Source organism: Nicotiana sylvestris, chromosome 3 (genome assembly GCF_000393655.2).
Source record: "Nicotiana sylvestris chromosome 3, ASM39365v2, whole genome shotgun sequence".
Taxonomy (NCBI): domain Eukaryota; kingdom Viridiplantae; phylum Streptophyta; class Magnoliopsida; order Solanales; family Solanaceae; genus Nicotiana; species Nicotiana sylvestris.
The window spans coordinates 139,687,289-139,703,595 of NC_091059.1; the positions used below are offsets into that span (position 1 = coordinate 139,687,289).

Genomic DNA, 16,307 nt, shown 5'->3' on the forward strand with positions numbered 1-16,307 from the left:
CCTCTCGACCGACTCGTGCTCGAATTCTGTCAAAGATATTGAGTTACTTTGGCTCAGATCCATCCATCTTTCTGGCGGATTGTGTTGATAATGAGATTTTTTACTGAAAAGGCCGAGCTCGAGTTCACTCTTAGCCATCTCATCAGATTGTATCGGCCTTTACATCATCAAGGTCTAATTACACTACACGCCGATCCACCAAGCCATTTATTTCTAGTGATGATGAGGACAGGGATCAAGGATAGATGAGTCGGTTTGTTCGAGTGAGGATTGTTGATATTATTCTTGCGGAGTTCCTGCCATTTTCTGAGAAATGGAATTTCAAGCGTAAGTGATACACTATATTCTATTGGCTTTGTTCTCTGTGGAGCCAGATTTCGTAAGGGCATTTTCTTTCCTTTTCCACAGCGATCCCGTGGATGCCAAATGAGGTACCCCGATCTTGCGGGCTGGGCCCACAAACTGGTAGCCTCTTCGACTTATAATGAGCGCAATTGGCAAGATTTGTCGAAGGGCAAATGGGAGGCTAAGAACCATGGTATGTGTTATGTAGTCTTTGTCTTGAGGAGTACTTTCCCTTTCATACACTAATTTTGTTGTTGCTGGCATCACTGAGTTTTCTAAGGTGAGACTTTCCTCTTTCGAGGAGGAGGAAGGACTTTCGATTTCTAATACAGGGAGGGATAATAAAAGGAAAAGGTCCTCGAAGGACGAGGATTCCCATAGCAAAGCAGGATCCACCCGGGGGCTCGAAGAGGACGTTGCCGCTGACAAAGACCTCATTCTTATCGGTCGTTCTGTGGACATTAATGCACCCAGAAAGGATGACTCCGTATTGATGGCTCGAACCAGGAGGCCTCCCAAGACTGTTGAGCCTGCTAGACTCGAGGCCCCTAGTCTCGAGGGAGAGATTCCACAAGCGAGGAAAGGTGAAGGTCCTTCATTACCTTGTTTGGCGGCTGGTTCTCGAATGTCGGGAAGTACTCCGAGGGGAATGGGCTTCGACGCATCTCCGCCCAATCAGAGCGCCTCGAGTTGTTCTATCGAGGCCAATAAGACCGAGCGGGTAGATGCAAAGTCGACCTTCGAGGAAGCTTAACGGCTCTACTCTATGGTAAGTTTTGAAGTTATTGCAACTTTTCCAACTTCATGCTCTCTCCTTTTTAACTGAACTTTTCTTTCTCATAGGCCTTCGATATGCTCAAGTCTAAGCTGCTTCGCTATGAGGCTAAGTTGCATAAAGCCTTGAATGGGGATAAATCTCTCAGGCTTCTTTGTGATAAGAAGACAAGAGAGCTGATACATCTTCGATCGGAGTTGGACCAAAGTTGTGATTACGAAGGCGTCCTCGAGAAATAGGTAACTTCTATTTTGAGGGAATACATGCTTCTTCTCCCATATTCGGAAACTAAAGTTTCGGTATCCCAGTTGCAGAGAAAGATAGAGACGCTGGAGCGCCTTCGGGGCGAAGCCAACCAGGTCAATTCTAAATGCAACGACTTGAAGGCACAGATAGATGCTCATGTTGCGGCCAAAAGGAACGCTTTGGCTAAGGCCTCCGCCCTCGAGATACAGCTTCGTAATGCTCAAGAAGGCGACCCGGTCCAGGCGAGCAGGATTGCTAAGCTTGAAACAGGTCTTTTGAAGATGAAGGCCGAAGTCATGGACGCTCGAATCGAAGCTGAAGAGGTCCGAGCAAAAGCTGATAAGAAGGTGGCCATCTATCTGAAAGATGATGCTGAAGCTCGTACGAAGTTGAGGGGGGCTTCCTATCGAGAGAGGAGAAGAAATGAATATGCCCGATGCAAATCCCGGAGGGAAACTCTCGAGGAGATTCATGGTAAGGGCTTCGATTTCTCGGAGAAGATAGAGCAGGCCAAAGTGGATGAGTTTGATGCCAAGTTCCTCGTTTCTGATGCTAAAGAAAACGAGGAGGGGGACAATAAGGGAGCTATTCCCTAGGGAGTCAACGGAGACATAGTCCCCGAGGGGGGAAAGGCTAAGTTCCCGAGGGTAGACTAGTTTTTTTTTCTTGTTCCTTGTATAGGGCTCCCTGCGGGAGTGTTGTAAATGTATCTTTATTTATAATAAAAAAGGAACCCTTTGGTTTTCCCTTTATATCAATTTCTACTTGCTTGTGTCTTTGTTTATGTTTTGATTATTGATGCTTGTTGATAATTTGTCCAATATGTTTGGACTGTTAAGATAGGAACCCTTAGGTTGTGCTCGATGAGTAGTTGATAATAGTTGACCGTTCAGGGTTCGGTCCTCGAATCAAGTTTTGACTCAGGCTCATTAACCCTTAGGTTTTCAACATATTGGCCCTTAGGCTCTTATGTATTGACCCTTAGGCTTTTTAGGCTGGCCCTTAGGCTCTTACGCATGGCCCTTAGGCTCTTTAGGCTGGCCCTTAGGCTCTTATGCATTGGCCCTTAGGCACTTTTAGATTGGGTTGAAGTGACCTCTAATATAGCTATAGTTTTCCCCATTACGGCTGAAAACTTTGAATTTTTTATTATGCTTTGGCATGTTTTGTGTTCGTTCGATGCTTCGACGGCTCAAATAAGAACCTCGATTATGAGTTGATATGTGATGATAATTGAGTACCTCGGGAGGTTCTCTTGGAGGTTGATTTTTCGAAGGTTCTCTTGGAGGATGATTATCTCGAAGCCTTATCATTGTTTGGAGCTGATATGATCGAAGCTCCTTTGCTTATGCTGGGGGTAGCCTAATTAACCGGTTCTTTTCGAAGTATTTTTGAAGTATTTGTAGGCCTTTAATTTTATGGTGGCGATCGGACGTCTCCGAGTCGCGTTAATTTGGCCGGAGCCTTTTGATATAATCATAGTCTTTATGTTCGGCCATAGACTTTAGTCCCCGAGTGAGATGACCTCGGCGTCTATATCGAGGGCATGCCTTTTTAGGGGTCTTACAAGTTTGATATATAGCCTTGGTCTTAATATTGGGGTTATGCCTTTTTAAGGTCTTATAAGGTTTGGCATGCCTCGTTGAGGTCTTACAGATTTGGTGTTGCCTCACTGAGGGCTTACGAGCTCAAAGTTTCCTGATCGATGTCTTACAAATTCGAGTTTTCGATGGCTCGATGAGCTGACTGTCGATGATAGTCCCCAAGTATTCGAGAGTTTTTTGGCCCTCGAACCGTCTTATGAGAAAGTAGTGAACTTCTTCGAGGCACAAGGTGTTTTGATAAGCAAAGAGGCTTCCTCAATTACTTGATATATTCGTACATGTTTTTTTGCCTTTGGAGGCTCGATTATTCTACATAGACACGGATCATTTGACCATTTGGCCCAATACAACATTCTCCTATCAAGGTTCTCCTAGGCATAGTTCGATTTCTTTGAAGAGGTGACCTCCCAAGGCGATGCCCCCTAGTATTTGAGGTTGATCGAAAAGAAGCCTCGACTACTTGATAAGTTCTCCTTAGGTAGCATATGGATATTGCCTCGTTAAAAACCTCACCGGTAAAACCCGTTTGGGATGAAACTCGGTCTAAGGGAAAAAGAGCGCAATGCATGCTTTAAAACCCAAGGTCTTCCAGCTGGAGGGTGCTTCTGTTCCTCTTAATCGAACACCTGCAATAAGTTAGATAAAACATAAACGAAAAGGGATAAGGTTGTACCTTAGTATTGATAGTGTTAAAGCCTCGATTCGTTTTAATTGCTTGCTCCGAGGATGCGGCATGGTCCTTTATGCACTCATTCGGGTGGAGCCGAGAATGTAGGTTGTGGTTGCTATTTGGCTGTTTGCTTGTCTTTTGGCTTCTTCGATGTAGAGGGCATTGATGTCGGTGCTACGTCGTCCATCGCGAACATCTCTCTCGTTGCGTGCTGCTCCCCGTACACTGCTTTTACTCCACCCTTGGTTGGAAACTTCATCATTTGATGAAGGGTTGATGGCACTGCCCTTATACGGTGTATCCATGGCCTTCCAAGTAAGGCATTGTATCTCATGTCACCTTCGATGACATGAAACTTGGTATCTTGGATTGTACTGGCCACATTGACCGGGAGAATGACCTCTCCTTTCGTTGTCTCGCTCGCCATGTTGAATACATTGAGAACTCGAGAGGTGGGTACGATGTGGTCGAGCAGTCCGAGTTGCTCCACCACCCTCAACCTGATTATGTTGGTCAAGCTACCTGGATCCACAAACACACGTTTAATTTAAAATTTATTTAAAAGAAAATAAATTACCAGTGCATCATTATAAGGTTGAGACAAGGTCTCGGTGTCCTCTTCACTGAATGTGAGAGCATCCTCTGGTATGTAACTCCGAGTTCATTTTTCCCTAGTGATGGATATTTTCGTTTGCTTGACAATGGGCCCCTGTGGGACATCAATCCCCCTAATGATCATGTGGATGACGTGATGTGGTTCTTCTGGTTCGTTCTTCATGTTCGCCTCTCTTTCCCGAAATTGGTTTTTGGCTCGGTCGCTGAGGAACTCTCGAAGGTGCCCTTCGTTGATCAGTTGGGCTACCTCTTCTCGAAGTTGTCTGCAATCATCGGTCCTATGACTGTGAGTACTGTGATATTTGCATACCAAGTTAGGGTTCTTCTGTGAAGGATCTGACAGTATGGGTTTTAGCCATCTGGTATCTTTGATTTTACCTATGGCCGATACGATGTCCGAGACGTCGATGTTGAAGTTGTACTCAGATAACTAGGGTTCTTTTACCGGTCTAGTGTGCCTATCGAACCCAGCTTTACTCATGAGTCCCCAGGAGCTTTGACCTCGTTCTGTCCTTCGATCACCTCGAGGCATATTACACCTCGGGACGTTTCTTCGATCTTCTACATATGGCTGGTATCTTTCCTTGTTTGGTCTTGACTCCCTTTTTGTAAATCTTTGTTCCTTTGTTAAGATCCTGCTAGGATATACTGAGCCCGAGGGGGATCCCAATTGGTCATCCTCGACCCTAATCTTCGATTGGTATCTGTTGTGTACATCTGCCCAAGTCACAGTGGGATACTCAACCAGGTTCTGCTTTAGCTGCTTTGAGGCTACCGTGCTTTGCTCATTCAAGCCCTGAGTGATGGCTTGCACTGCCCAGTCATCGGAGACCGGTGGCAATTCCATTCGCTCTATCTGGAAGCGAGATACAAATTCCTTCAGCATCTCGTTCTCTCTTTATTTGATCTTGAAGACGTCGGACTTCCTTGTAGCGACCTTGATGGCACTGGCATGTGCCTTCACAAAAGAATCTACCAACATGGCAAACAAATCCATCGAGTTCAGCGGTAGGTTGTGGTACCACATCATGGCTCCCTTTGACAGCGTTTCTCCAAATTTCTTCAGCAAGACGGATTCAATCTCGTCATCCTTTAAGTCATTCCTTTTTACAACACAAGTATAAGCGGTAATGTGCTCATTGGGGTCTGTAGTCCCATTATATTTCAAGACATCGGGCATTTTGAATTTCTACGGGATGGGCTTCGGAGCCGCACTTGATAGGAATGGTCTCTACAAGAACTTCTTTGAATCTACATCCTTCAGAATCGGGGGTGCGTCCGGGATCTGATCGACCCTCGAGTTACAAGTCTCCACTTTTTTATCGTTAGCTTCTATCTTCTTTTCTCCTGACTCGATTCTTTTAGTCAATTCCTCGAGCATTTTCATGATTGAGGGGTCAGTCCCCGAGTCGCTTTCACCGGGTCTTTCTAGCGTTGGTTTGTACTGCATGTTTACTAGTTCGGTAGTGTTAGGGGTTCTGTTCTGACTTTGAAGTTGAGCGATGGCGACTTGCTGAGCTTGCAGCATCTCGAATATTACTTAGAGGCTGACTCCTCCTTCTTCTATTCCTCGTGCTTCTTGGCCTCCAGCCTGGGCTTCCTTGCGTCTGTTCCTTATGGGGTTGGCACCTGCTTCCGTGTTTAGAGCATTGTGGGAGTTGATATCAACTAGCTCCACGTTTGGCACTCCCTCGGGGTTTACAAGTGGTATATTGAGCCCTACGCCGTTGTTTTCTCCAAGTCCCTCACTATCGTGAAGAGGTGCATTTTGTGTGCTAGACATGATTAAGCTTTAAATCAAAGAATCTTTGACAAGAAAAAGTGTGAAGAGTAACATGTGTAATCAGAAAACTAGCACCAAAACAATCACTATTATTTTTAGCCCCACGGTGGGCGCCAAACTGTTTACCTTGAAAAATGATATTAACAATTATATTTGATTTATGGTTCTAAAAATACGTGATTTATCTTAATACTAGTTGTTAGGTGAATAATGCTAAGTGTAAATGAGCGAGACATGACAAGCAAACCCGTATGGTCACAAGGTTGAGGGCCTCGAGCTCAGCAATGGAGGACCTCGAGGGTAGCCTTTAACGGTTTAATGAACAATAAATGAACAAATGATGAACAATAAATGAACACAATGAATGAGGAACAATAAAGCTGTAGAATAATTGTTGAGCACGTTTAGGCAAGAAAAGCAGAGAATGTTCTGTTGTATTCAATATTCATGTGTGTTACAAAATGACAAGGGCCCCCTTTATATAGGAGGGGGGAATCCCAACATAGTACATGTTTAATAATAATGAGGAAATGCTATTGGTATAGATGTATAATGGCTTAGTACGAATTTGTACTATTCTTGCAGACCCGGTCAGCTCTAACCACGTGTATTTGGGAGTCTTCCCGCATTTTCATGACGATCATCGATTGTACTGCTCCGAGATCGACCATAGTGAGCCTTCGATGTGCTCCTTCGAGGGACACACCTCGGGGTCCTACCTCATGCTCTGCTTTGGGGTTCTCGAGGCTGGTCGTGGAGCAGCATAGTAGCCCCCCAAAGTCGAACTCCCTAATTTTAGCCATATACATTCACTATTCAGAAAAATTATATATCTTCGAATACCATAAGTCGATAATAGATGTGCTACTTACAAATTATGAGTTTAGCTATTATCGACATTTAGAACATAAATTCTAAATGCACAATAAAACTTAATGGAAATAGAATTTATCTCTTCTAACTAGTTCGCGAAAGTTGGTTTGTTCTATTCTCATAAGAAAGGCATATAAAGAAGCATTTTTTGAGCTACTCAGAAGGACGAGATTTTAAAAAGTGCAAGTTTAATCTATTCAAAACCTAAAATTCAAGTTTACTAAGAAATAATTATACGATTAAAATATCATAATTTTGAATCGTAGTATAATTTTAAAGATAAATTTTCTACACCATGGTCCATGAAGAATATATCAAAAGGTGAAAGTGTAAGATACATAATTTGAGTAGATCGAAATTTTAGGTATATTCTTCTTACACCGTTAAGATTATAGCAGCAAACAGAAGTTCAACATAACTTGAAATATTATAATTTTTTCAATTGAACCTTTCTAACACTGAAATTTTGGTACCATTGGAAAAAAATATGAAATTAAGATCAGGTACCGGCCATCCTTTTTCGTAGTGATTAGGAATTCTCTCCAAACTACTAGGTCAAGTGTTCAATACTGGTACAAAACATCTCAACAAACAATGACAATGAGATATTCTAAAATACCTCTAATAATAAAAAATAAAAAAAAAATAAAAAGAGTTTAAGATCACGTGATGTATCACAAACGAGGAAACGTCTAACAAAAACGACGCCGATTTAATCCAATTTGTTGGGAAGTTGCTGAATCACTTTTTAGATAAAGACTAAAAAGAAATGACTCATATTTTCCCAGTTCTTTCACACAGTTGAGCCAACCTCCAGCTACTTTATATTTTCCTCTTCGATACACTCGAGGCCCCTCTCTTCGACATCTCCGCCAAAAAATAGCGGCGATTTCTTCAAAGTCTCACACTCTTGCTTTTGCCTTTTATACTCTCTATATCTCTCCTCATTTTCTCCCTCCCTTTCCAAATCTCCGTCCACTTCTCTCTCTATCTAAACATGTCTCAAGTGGTGGCTACTCGCTCGATTCAAACTTCATTTTCCAGCCCCAGCCATGGATCTCTCCAGACCCAAGTCGAGAAGCTTATTAAGCCTTCTAGCTTCGCATCAAAAGTGCTATCTCGGAATGAACGGAGCAAGAGCTGCAGTGCTATTCGCGTGAATGCGCCCCAGATCACTGCTAGGAGATCCGTGCGTGCCGAGCCTCAAGTCCTCCCTGTTTCTCCTGAAGATGTTCCTAAGGTCGTCCATTTTTTTCCTGCAAATTATCTGTTTTTCTCCTTAATGACTGCGGCTATGGTTCTGTACTCTCATACGTTTAGATGATGTGGAGCTTGTCACAGCAGTCGATGAGCTGTTTGATTTTTTTTCTTTCTATATATATGTTCCACTAGAAGTTGACAAGCATGTATGATGTAGCGATCTAGAGCTAAACAAAATTTGTGAAATAGAAAATTGAGCCTTTTTTGGCCCCATGGCTTTGGTCCGTCTTTAAGACGCAACAAATGATGTGTGAGACAAAAGCCTGGTATTTACTTAGATAAAGGTAGAGGGGAAGGCCCTTTATCCACCGGGTTTCAAATCCTGTGCCATTGGCCTTCAGGGATTTGCTCGGTTATAAAAAAATGTGCCTTTTTTAGCTCAGTGGATATGTGAAAAAATAGCTACGACAAATTTGCTTTTAGGGAATAATAACTTTGACAGCAAAATCAAGGATTTTATCTCATTATTACCAGTCAAAAAGGCTTCTATCTCATTACTTTTGGTTGTTGATGTTTCAGAGTGAGGAGCAACTTCAGTATCTTCAGGCAATTCAGCAACTTGGTGACACTTCTGTGGGCATGTGGTCTAAACCTACTGTAAGGCGTAAGACAAAGATAGTATGTACAATTGGTCCCTCTACAAACACAAGGGAGATGATATGGAAGCTGGCTGAAGCTGGAATGAATGTTGCTCGGCTCAATATGTCTCATGGAGACCATGCATCTCATCAGAAAGTCATCGATTTGGTTAAGGAGTATAATGCCCAGTCTAAGGACAACGTCATAGCCATCATGCTTGACACAAAGGTAACTTTTCCTTCATTTTTATGTACGCACTAGTTTAGTGGTAAAAAGAGGAAATTGTTTTCCACCAGAGTTGAATCTAACACCACGTGTTTGAACAGTGGTGCCAAAGTGTTGTCCTAGTCATTTCAAATGATATGAGATTGGTTCTGTTAAACTGATCTACCACACGCTGTGGTCACAAGAGAGACTTTTTTTGAGCTAGAACCCTTTTATGTTTAGGGAACAAGTTTTTCTTGGATTTGGTATTATTGCGTTAGTTTGTCAATTTTTAAAGATGTCACGCACAGATCATGACACTCCTTGTTTTAGGAGTAGATGAGTAGTACAAGTAGTACCACATTGATTCAGGCTTCTAAGAAGATGAACGTGGAGGTATTTGTTCCAAATAGAACAACTTTTTATTCCTTTCAAACAATGGGGGGAGTTGTGCGATTGGCGATTGCTACATTGTTCAGAAAATCAAAATTGATTAATGAAGCTAGGATGGACTGGGCAATTTGTTAAAGTAAGAGTTTATTTTTTATCGAACAACTTTGTGTATTATGTTTCCCGCTTATAAATTTGTTAAATGACAGGCCATGGGAGTGTAGTTGGTTTTCTTAGGGGTGTTTGTGGTTCATTTCGAATCGTTTTTTAACCAAACCAACTATGTCAGTTTGCTAAACCTATAAACCATATCAATCAAAGCATAAATCAGCTTTCTGGTTTCAGCATATTTGGGTTCTTTTTATTTGATCGTTTTTATCGTTCTCTTTCCTGTCACTTAAAATTCTACAAACCAATTCACTTTTCCTTCCTTGAATATTTTAATATCAAAGCACTAGTTTCTGAAGCTAACTGCATCCACAACTGTGACCGGGAACTAAGGGATCCAAATGACATAGGCTGAGAAGAAGCATTTCACATCTCTTGGTGTCTCATGTATAAAAAGCCAAAGACTCATCTCCAGGGGATTTCAGTGAGAGACTGCAGTTAGCACCAGTTGACTCATTAACGAAATGACGGCTTTGCTTAATTAACCATAGACAATAAAAAAAGCCAAAAACATACATTGGGTGAAAAAGACAGAAGCATCCTTAATATATGTATCAGGATCTTCCGCAGGAGCCACATTGTATCAAAGACTGACAATATTCAGTGTAATCCTGCATTTTAACTCTAAAATCATGAAGCAGAAGCAATATTCGTTTGGTAAAAATAGTTGAACTGAGCAAGGATGAGAAGTAGCATAAATATTGCTTCATAGCTGTGGAACATACACACAGACAAAAACCCACGCAGTATATATATATAGTCTGTTTGGTTTGGTTTAGGCTCTTTTTTTCTTACGTTAAATTCACACCAGATCAAATTATGTATTGTCTGTTTCTTTTTTTTTCATTGTTTAAATTTAATACCAAACCGTATGAAATAAAACTGTCTGTTGGTTTTTTATCAGTTTGATTTATTATTTGGTCCGGTTTGGTTTTTTGGTTAATTTTTTAACGCCCCAGTTTTCCTGTCTTCATCCCTTTCAAGTTAGGACTAGGAAGAAAACAAATGTTGTTCGGCTTCAAACTCATATACAACTTCAGAAAAATCTTGTATCACTGTCAATCAATGTTTGTTCCTTACATATTAGTGAAATTGCTCGCATGTAATATGCATCATGAAAGACACTTTTCACCTCTCTTTATCACCTGATACTTAGCTGGATATGATCCTCTTTTTGGTGTCTGTTTTCATTTTATAGCCTCCTCACATTGTTGTTTTGATGCTGACAGGGTCCTGAGGTTAGAAGTGGTGACTTGCCCCAGCCAATCACATTGCAACCTGGACAGGAATTCACTTTCACAATTAAGAGAGGGGTGGGCACAGCTGATTGTGTCAGCGTCAACTATGATGACTTTGTAAATGATGTTGAAGTAGGAGACATGCTTCTCGTTGATGGTATGTGAAGTGGGTTTCTTTTCTGTTTTACTATTTTTGTCTGATAACATCTTATACCGTGTTGTCATTGGAAGGCGTTGAAATTGACAACATGATTCCTCATTTTGACTTGACATGAAATATTGTGACGTAGACATTTTGTTAACATGTCAGTAGGGAAAAAGTCATGGAGGTTATCTAGTTGTTCCCATTGCATTCTTATTCCCACCGCTTTCACCACTTGTGATTGCAATATATTATACTTGTACATTTGCATAAATCAGCAGGGTGGAGGGCGTGAGGTACACAACTTTCGTTTCATGGACTACAACGTGAACTAAATAATAAACTAGAAGTCTCTCTGTAATAAAAATGACTCCTTAGAGGCCCAGAGATTGAGTCATCTTAGCAATATGAGGCCTAGCTGGTGACTGCCTCTATGAGAAGTGTTTGCTGTGGAGTTTCATTGTGTGAAGCAATAAACTTTGCCTCATTAAGACACAGCCATCTCATTTTTCGAAAAATAGATCGAGTCATCATGGCAATATGAGGCCTAGCAGGTGACTGCCTCTATGAGAAGCTTTTGCGGTGGAGTTTCATTATGTGAAGCAGTAAACTTTGTCTCATTAAGACGCAGCCATCTTATTTTTCCAAAACCAAAAAAGAAAAAAGAATAGGCATCCTTCTCACCTAGTTGCAGTCCAGATTTTTCTTTTCAATTTTTTTGTTTCTTTGTTTCTATTTTGTTTTGTTTTTCTTTTGACCGTTGCCTTTAAAATAATTGGCACTATTTTAGCTGATTCCTCGTGTTGTCCAATGTAGGAGTATGTCTTTTCTTGATTTTGTGCTTAGTTTGATTTCCTTTAATGAAACAGAGACATTTCATACTTGATTTGAAGCTATTAGAGATTTATCATTCGAGCCCTTTGGATGGCCTGTCCTTGCTGATATTTTATATCCACCTGCTAGTGCTATGGCGCATCTCCCTGTTGCACTTGCGTAGATGTCCTGTATAAGGGTCTGTACTAACATGCTCAAAAACATTCAGCCATTGAGAGATCAAATTGCTATAACTTAGGCACCTTTTTTCCCTTTGTTGTTGGTGAATTGGCGATAGCATGGTCACATCAGGCATTTTTTATTGTAATGCTAGTCTTTTGAGGGGAAGGTAAAGTACCATATAGTAGGCATGACTCAAGAAATACTTTACTGTTCTTTTTGTGTCTATTTTTCATGATAGATATACCTGAATTTTTTGCAGACTTAAGATAATTGTAGTTTTTTTCTGTTATAGGGGGGATGATGTCTTTACAGGTGACATCCAAGACAGAAGAATCTGTGAAGTGTGAAGTTGTTGATGGGGGGGAACTTAAATCAAGGAGACATCTAAATGTTCGAGGGAAAAGTGCCACACTTCCCTCTATTACTGGTCAGACTACTTTGTTTGTCTATAAATTCATGTCTATCTGCATGTGAAAGCATGAAACTTTTACTCCATCAGAAAGCTGCTTCCGTTGCTAATACAGTAATCCTCATTGTGTAACAGAAAAGGATTGGGATGACATCAAGTTTGGAGTGGACAATAAAATTGACTTTTACGCTGTTTCCTTTGTCAAAGATGCAGCAGTGGTCCATGAACTGAAAAATTATTTGAAGAGTAATCCCATTGGGTCCATTTCTTTTTAGTGAGCACTGAAAGTGCCAATGAGTGCTTATCCATTTTTGTTTCAACATCCTTTGACTAGCCTTTTTCATTTTTGATATGACAGGCTGTGGTGCAGATATTCATGTTATTGTGAAAATTGAGAGTGCAGACTCCATACCAAATTTGCATTCAATAATTACTGCATCAGATGGGGTAATTCTCTTAACCTTTATGTTGCTGGTTTATTGCTAGAAAAGATTTGGTGTCAGATCAAATATCTTGCTGGTAGTATTTCCTTTCTTCTTGGTTGATGAATTGGCACACCCTGAAGCTGTCTACAACATTTGGAAATCACCAATTATACTTGAATAGTTGAGCTTCTTCCTCCTTTTTCTCTATATTAAGAGGATTTTAAGAGTTTTGGCTGGCAAGAATCAATGAATCAACTACTCTCAATGCCAAACGAGGGGTCGGCTCTTCTATATTTTTCCGCTCTATTCAGGCCCTATGCAAAGGATTCTTCATTATTATGCTATCTTTATGCTGGCTGTGTACCTGCAGCAAACTCACCTCGCCTATGCTTTGCATGCAGCTACAAGATACAGTATCGAAATCTGTTTTACCGGTTCTTAGACTTCAATGTAGTTGGTTCTTAGACTTCAATGTAGTTCGTACTCCTCTGGAAACCTTTAACCGCCTTTTGTGGACTTCCTACTTGCATGTTTGTCCTGGATCGTAGCTTGTGTCTTCTGTCCTTTTCTTTGATAGACATCTAATTACCCAACTTAATGGTTTTTACTGTTATGCTCAGGCAATGGTTGCAAGAGGAGATCTTGGGGCAGAGCTGCCTATTGAGGAGGTTCCTTTGTTACAGGTAAAGGTCAATAACAGAGTAGCTGTAGATTCTACTGCAAGAACGCAAAACTGGACAGCTTTTACCATTTCGTAAGAGGTCTTAACCATGTATTCTCTGTTTTTCCTTTGCTTGAAATATCGTAATATGCAGGAAGAAATCATCAACATTTGCCGTAGTATGGGAAAAGCTGTCATTGTTGCTACCAACATGCTGGAAAGCATGATTGTCCATCCCACCCCAACTCGAGCAGAGGTATCAGATATTGCGATTGCTGTTAGAGAGGGTGCTGATTCTGTTATGCTTTCTGGAGAAACAGCTCATGGAAAGTAAGTTACTATTCAAGGTGTTTTAATATTCTCTTTAAACTTAGGGCCTATTACATGGAATTTTGGGTGTGTGACGACGTGTGCAGTAAGCTTTTATGCAGTTTATCCATGTCACACCTACACAATGTAACACATCTATGGGTATGTCAAGGTAAATGAAGGGTCCATGTAACATAGCTTAGGGTTATTATTTGGGAGATCTTAGTTTTGGAATCGATTAACCGCCAATATTTGTTTTATAATAAAAGACACTGGTCAAGGTTCTTTCATGAGTAATAAGTGTTTTTGCTGGGATCCTATTTTGTGAATCTAATGGTTTTGGTTGGCAAGAAATTGTCTTAATAACCTGTCAGCATCTCTAACAAGTTAAATTCATTTGGTTACAGGTTTCCCTTGAAAGCTGTCAAAGTTATGCACACTGTGTCGCTACGGACTGAAGCTACTATTGTTGGTGGTGAAACCCCTCCAAATCTAGGCCAAGCCTTCAAGGTAGATGACATATTTTACCTCCAACTTTTCTTGAAAGTAAATTTTCTATAGGAGCTAATACTTACCAAAACTTTCTTTTGTTTTGCAGAACCATATGAGTGAGATGTTTGCTTTCCATGCAACGATGATGTCCAACACTCTTGGAACCTCCATTGTTGTCTTCACTAGAACTGGTTTCATGGCCATCTTACTGAGCCATTATCGTCCTTGTGGCACTATATTTGCTTTTACAAATGAGTGAGTATTCACCTTGTTGGTCTATCTTTGATGTCAATATTTGAAAACAAACTTCTTCACCTGAACTGGTTTCATTACCATTACAACGAGCTATTTATTATCCTTCTGGCACTGTTATTACTTTTACTATTGAATGAGCACTACTCGCTATTGGTTACACCTTGATATCGGTAATTGATCTGTAGAAGATGAATGGGTTAAACACATCTTAAAGACACCTAAGGAAACATAGATAGCGTTCTCTTTATGATAATAAAGCTCCTGTTTCAGTACCTAAGCAACTTGGTTTTAATTAGTTGCCATCTTTGGTATGTCCATGTTTTGAGGGAAATCTGAGAACTTCGTGAATAATTTCTATGAAGTAAGTGAATTTTAATCATTTGTTCCATAATTGGGTTTCAGTAAGAAAGTTCAACAGAGACTGGCTTTGTACCAAGGCGTATGTCCAATATATATGGAGTTTTCAGAGGGTGCAGAGGAGACCTTCACTAATGCATTGTCCTTGTTGCAGGTAAGATTCATGTTCAGCATATGTTCATTTTTCATTATTGCTTAATCCACAGTATACGCATTGGTATTTGCTAATAAGCAATGCTAATAACTGATGCTTGAAATTGCTCATATGGTGGTGGTCACAGAAGAATGGGTGAGTTGTTATGTCTTATGGCTGCTAGTATCCATGCTTTATAATTAAAAAACAATCTTGTAATGATAATTCAGACAATCAATTCAATTAACTAGTTATACTCCTCTCTTCATCCATGAGATTATCCTGTATGGATGTGATCTGAATGTTTATGTTGCAAGTACGTTATTACTATCATTTTACTACAGTTGTATTCCTGCTATATCTGATGCCATTCTCAATCTACAGAAGCAAGGGATGGTGAAGGAAGGAGAGCAGGTAGCCCTTGTTCAGAGTGGCAGGCAGCCAATCTGGCGGCTCCAATCTACTCACAATATCCAGGTCAGGAAAGTTTAGACAGATGAAAAGCCTGGAACCAGCTTAGGATTATTAGTGTTGGACACTTGACGCTTCAACCTTTCAGTGGAATATACCTCAGTCGGTGGTGTTACCATGAATTTTTGTGCAAGATTGCTCGAGTCCTATTTATTGTATCTGCCTCGTACTTCGTTATGTTGTGGCCTAGGATACCAAGTTATGTTTTTTTTCCTTAGACACCAATGATACTGGCAGTTGAATGTGATTTTTGTATGAGAAAAATCTTGGAATGAGAAGTCATTTTTCTTCCGGAACAGATGTAAAGAAGCAGCATTTGCGTTGATTACCAAAAGCCTGCAATTGGTCTATTACACTGGTAAGTAGTAAAATTTTAGCTCCTAGTACCTGCAATATCTACCTGTACATCCTCTCACACGTATAAGTAAAAAAGAAACTCTGATGCGTACTGTTCTTATAGCGCGTTTGGCCAAGCTGCAAAAATCAGCTTATTTTGATAAGTGTTTTTTTTCAAAAGTACTTTGGTGAGAAGCAGTTTGTGTTTGACTAATTAGTTTGAAAAAATACTTCTGAGCTTAATCCAATTACTTCTGATTTTGCGTGCCTATTTTTTTAAATATTTATGCGGGGAAAAAAGAGAGAACATCATTTTGCACATCTGGCATCTTTTGGTTTCACACGAGCTTATATACCATAAAAATCGGAAATCTAAATTTCCAGATTTAGCTATCTTCTACAATCGCATTTATGCCCAAGAAAAATAATTAACAATATCTCCCCAACTTCTATAGCCTTTCATTTGCATTGCTTGTTGCAGATTGCTTAACTTCTACCTGTTTTATTCTTTCCTTTTTTTTTTCTTTATGTTTTGTGGTTCTTGATAATAGAGGTATGTTGGAAGTTACAT

The 16,307-nt window shown here is 40.4% G+C and overlaps 2 protein-coding genes across 2 annotated transcripts; both read left to right on the top strand.

The window, feature by feature from the left end:
- The first annotated feature begins 1,383 nt into the window (after nucleotides 1-1,383).
- Nucleotides 1,384-1,962, top strand: LOC138888088 (peroxisomal and mitochondrial division factor 2-like). The gene has a single exon (XM_070169896.1). It carries the CDS (start codon nucleotides 1,384-1,386, stop codon nucleotides 1,960-1,962), a length of 579 nt encoding a protein of 192 aa, XP_070025997.1.
- A 5,725-nt stretch (nucleotides 1,963-7,687) lies between these two features.
- LOC104241242 (plastidial pyruvate kinase 2) lies at nucleotides 7,688-15,750 on the top strand. Its single transcript, XM_009796169.2, has 12 exons — nucleotides 7,688-8,151; nucleotides 8,691-8,978; nucleotides 10,742-10,907; nucleotides 12,181-12,315; nucleotides 12,433-12,543; nucleotides 12,656-12,744; nucleotides 13,343-13,405; nucleotides 13,538-13,713; nucleotides 14,100-14,202; nucleotides 14,291-14,439; nucleotides 14,842-14,950; nucleotides 15,314-15,750. The coding sequence occupies exons 1-12, from the start codon at nucleotides 7,909-7,911 to the stop codon at nucleotides 15,419-15,421; spliced, it is 1,740 nt and encodes a 579-aa protein (XP_009794471.1). The 5' UTR covers nucleotides 7,688-7,908; the 3' UTR covers nucleotides 15,422-15,750.
- The last annotated feature ends 557 nt before the right edge of the window (nucleotides 15,751-16,307 follow it).

Coding starts and splice junctions, on each gene's coding strand:
- LOC138888088 (XM_070169896.1), top strand. CDS start 1,384: ATGCTTCTTCTCCCATATTCGGAAACTAAAGTTTCGGTATCCCAGTTG.
- LOC104241242 (XM_009796169.2), top strand. CDS start 7,909: ATGTCTCAAGTGGTGGCTACTCGCTCGATTCAAACTTCATTTTCCAGC. Junction 13,714..14,099: donor GGAGAAACAGCTCATGGAAA/GTAAGTTACTAT, acceptor ATTTGGTTACAG/GTTTCCCTTGAAAGCTGTCA. Junction 14,951..15,313: donor ATGCATTGTCCTTGTTGCAG/GTAAGATTCATG, acceptor CTCAATCTACAG/AAGCAAGGGATGGTGAAGGA.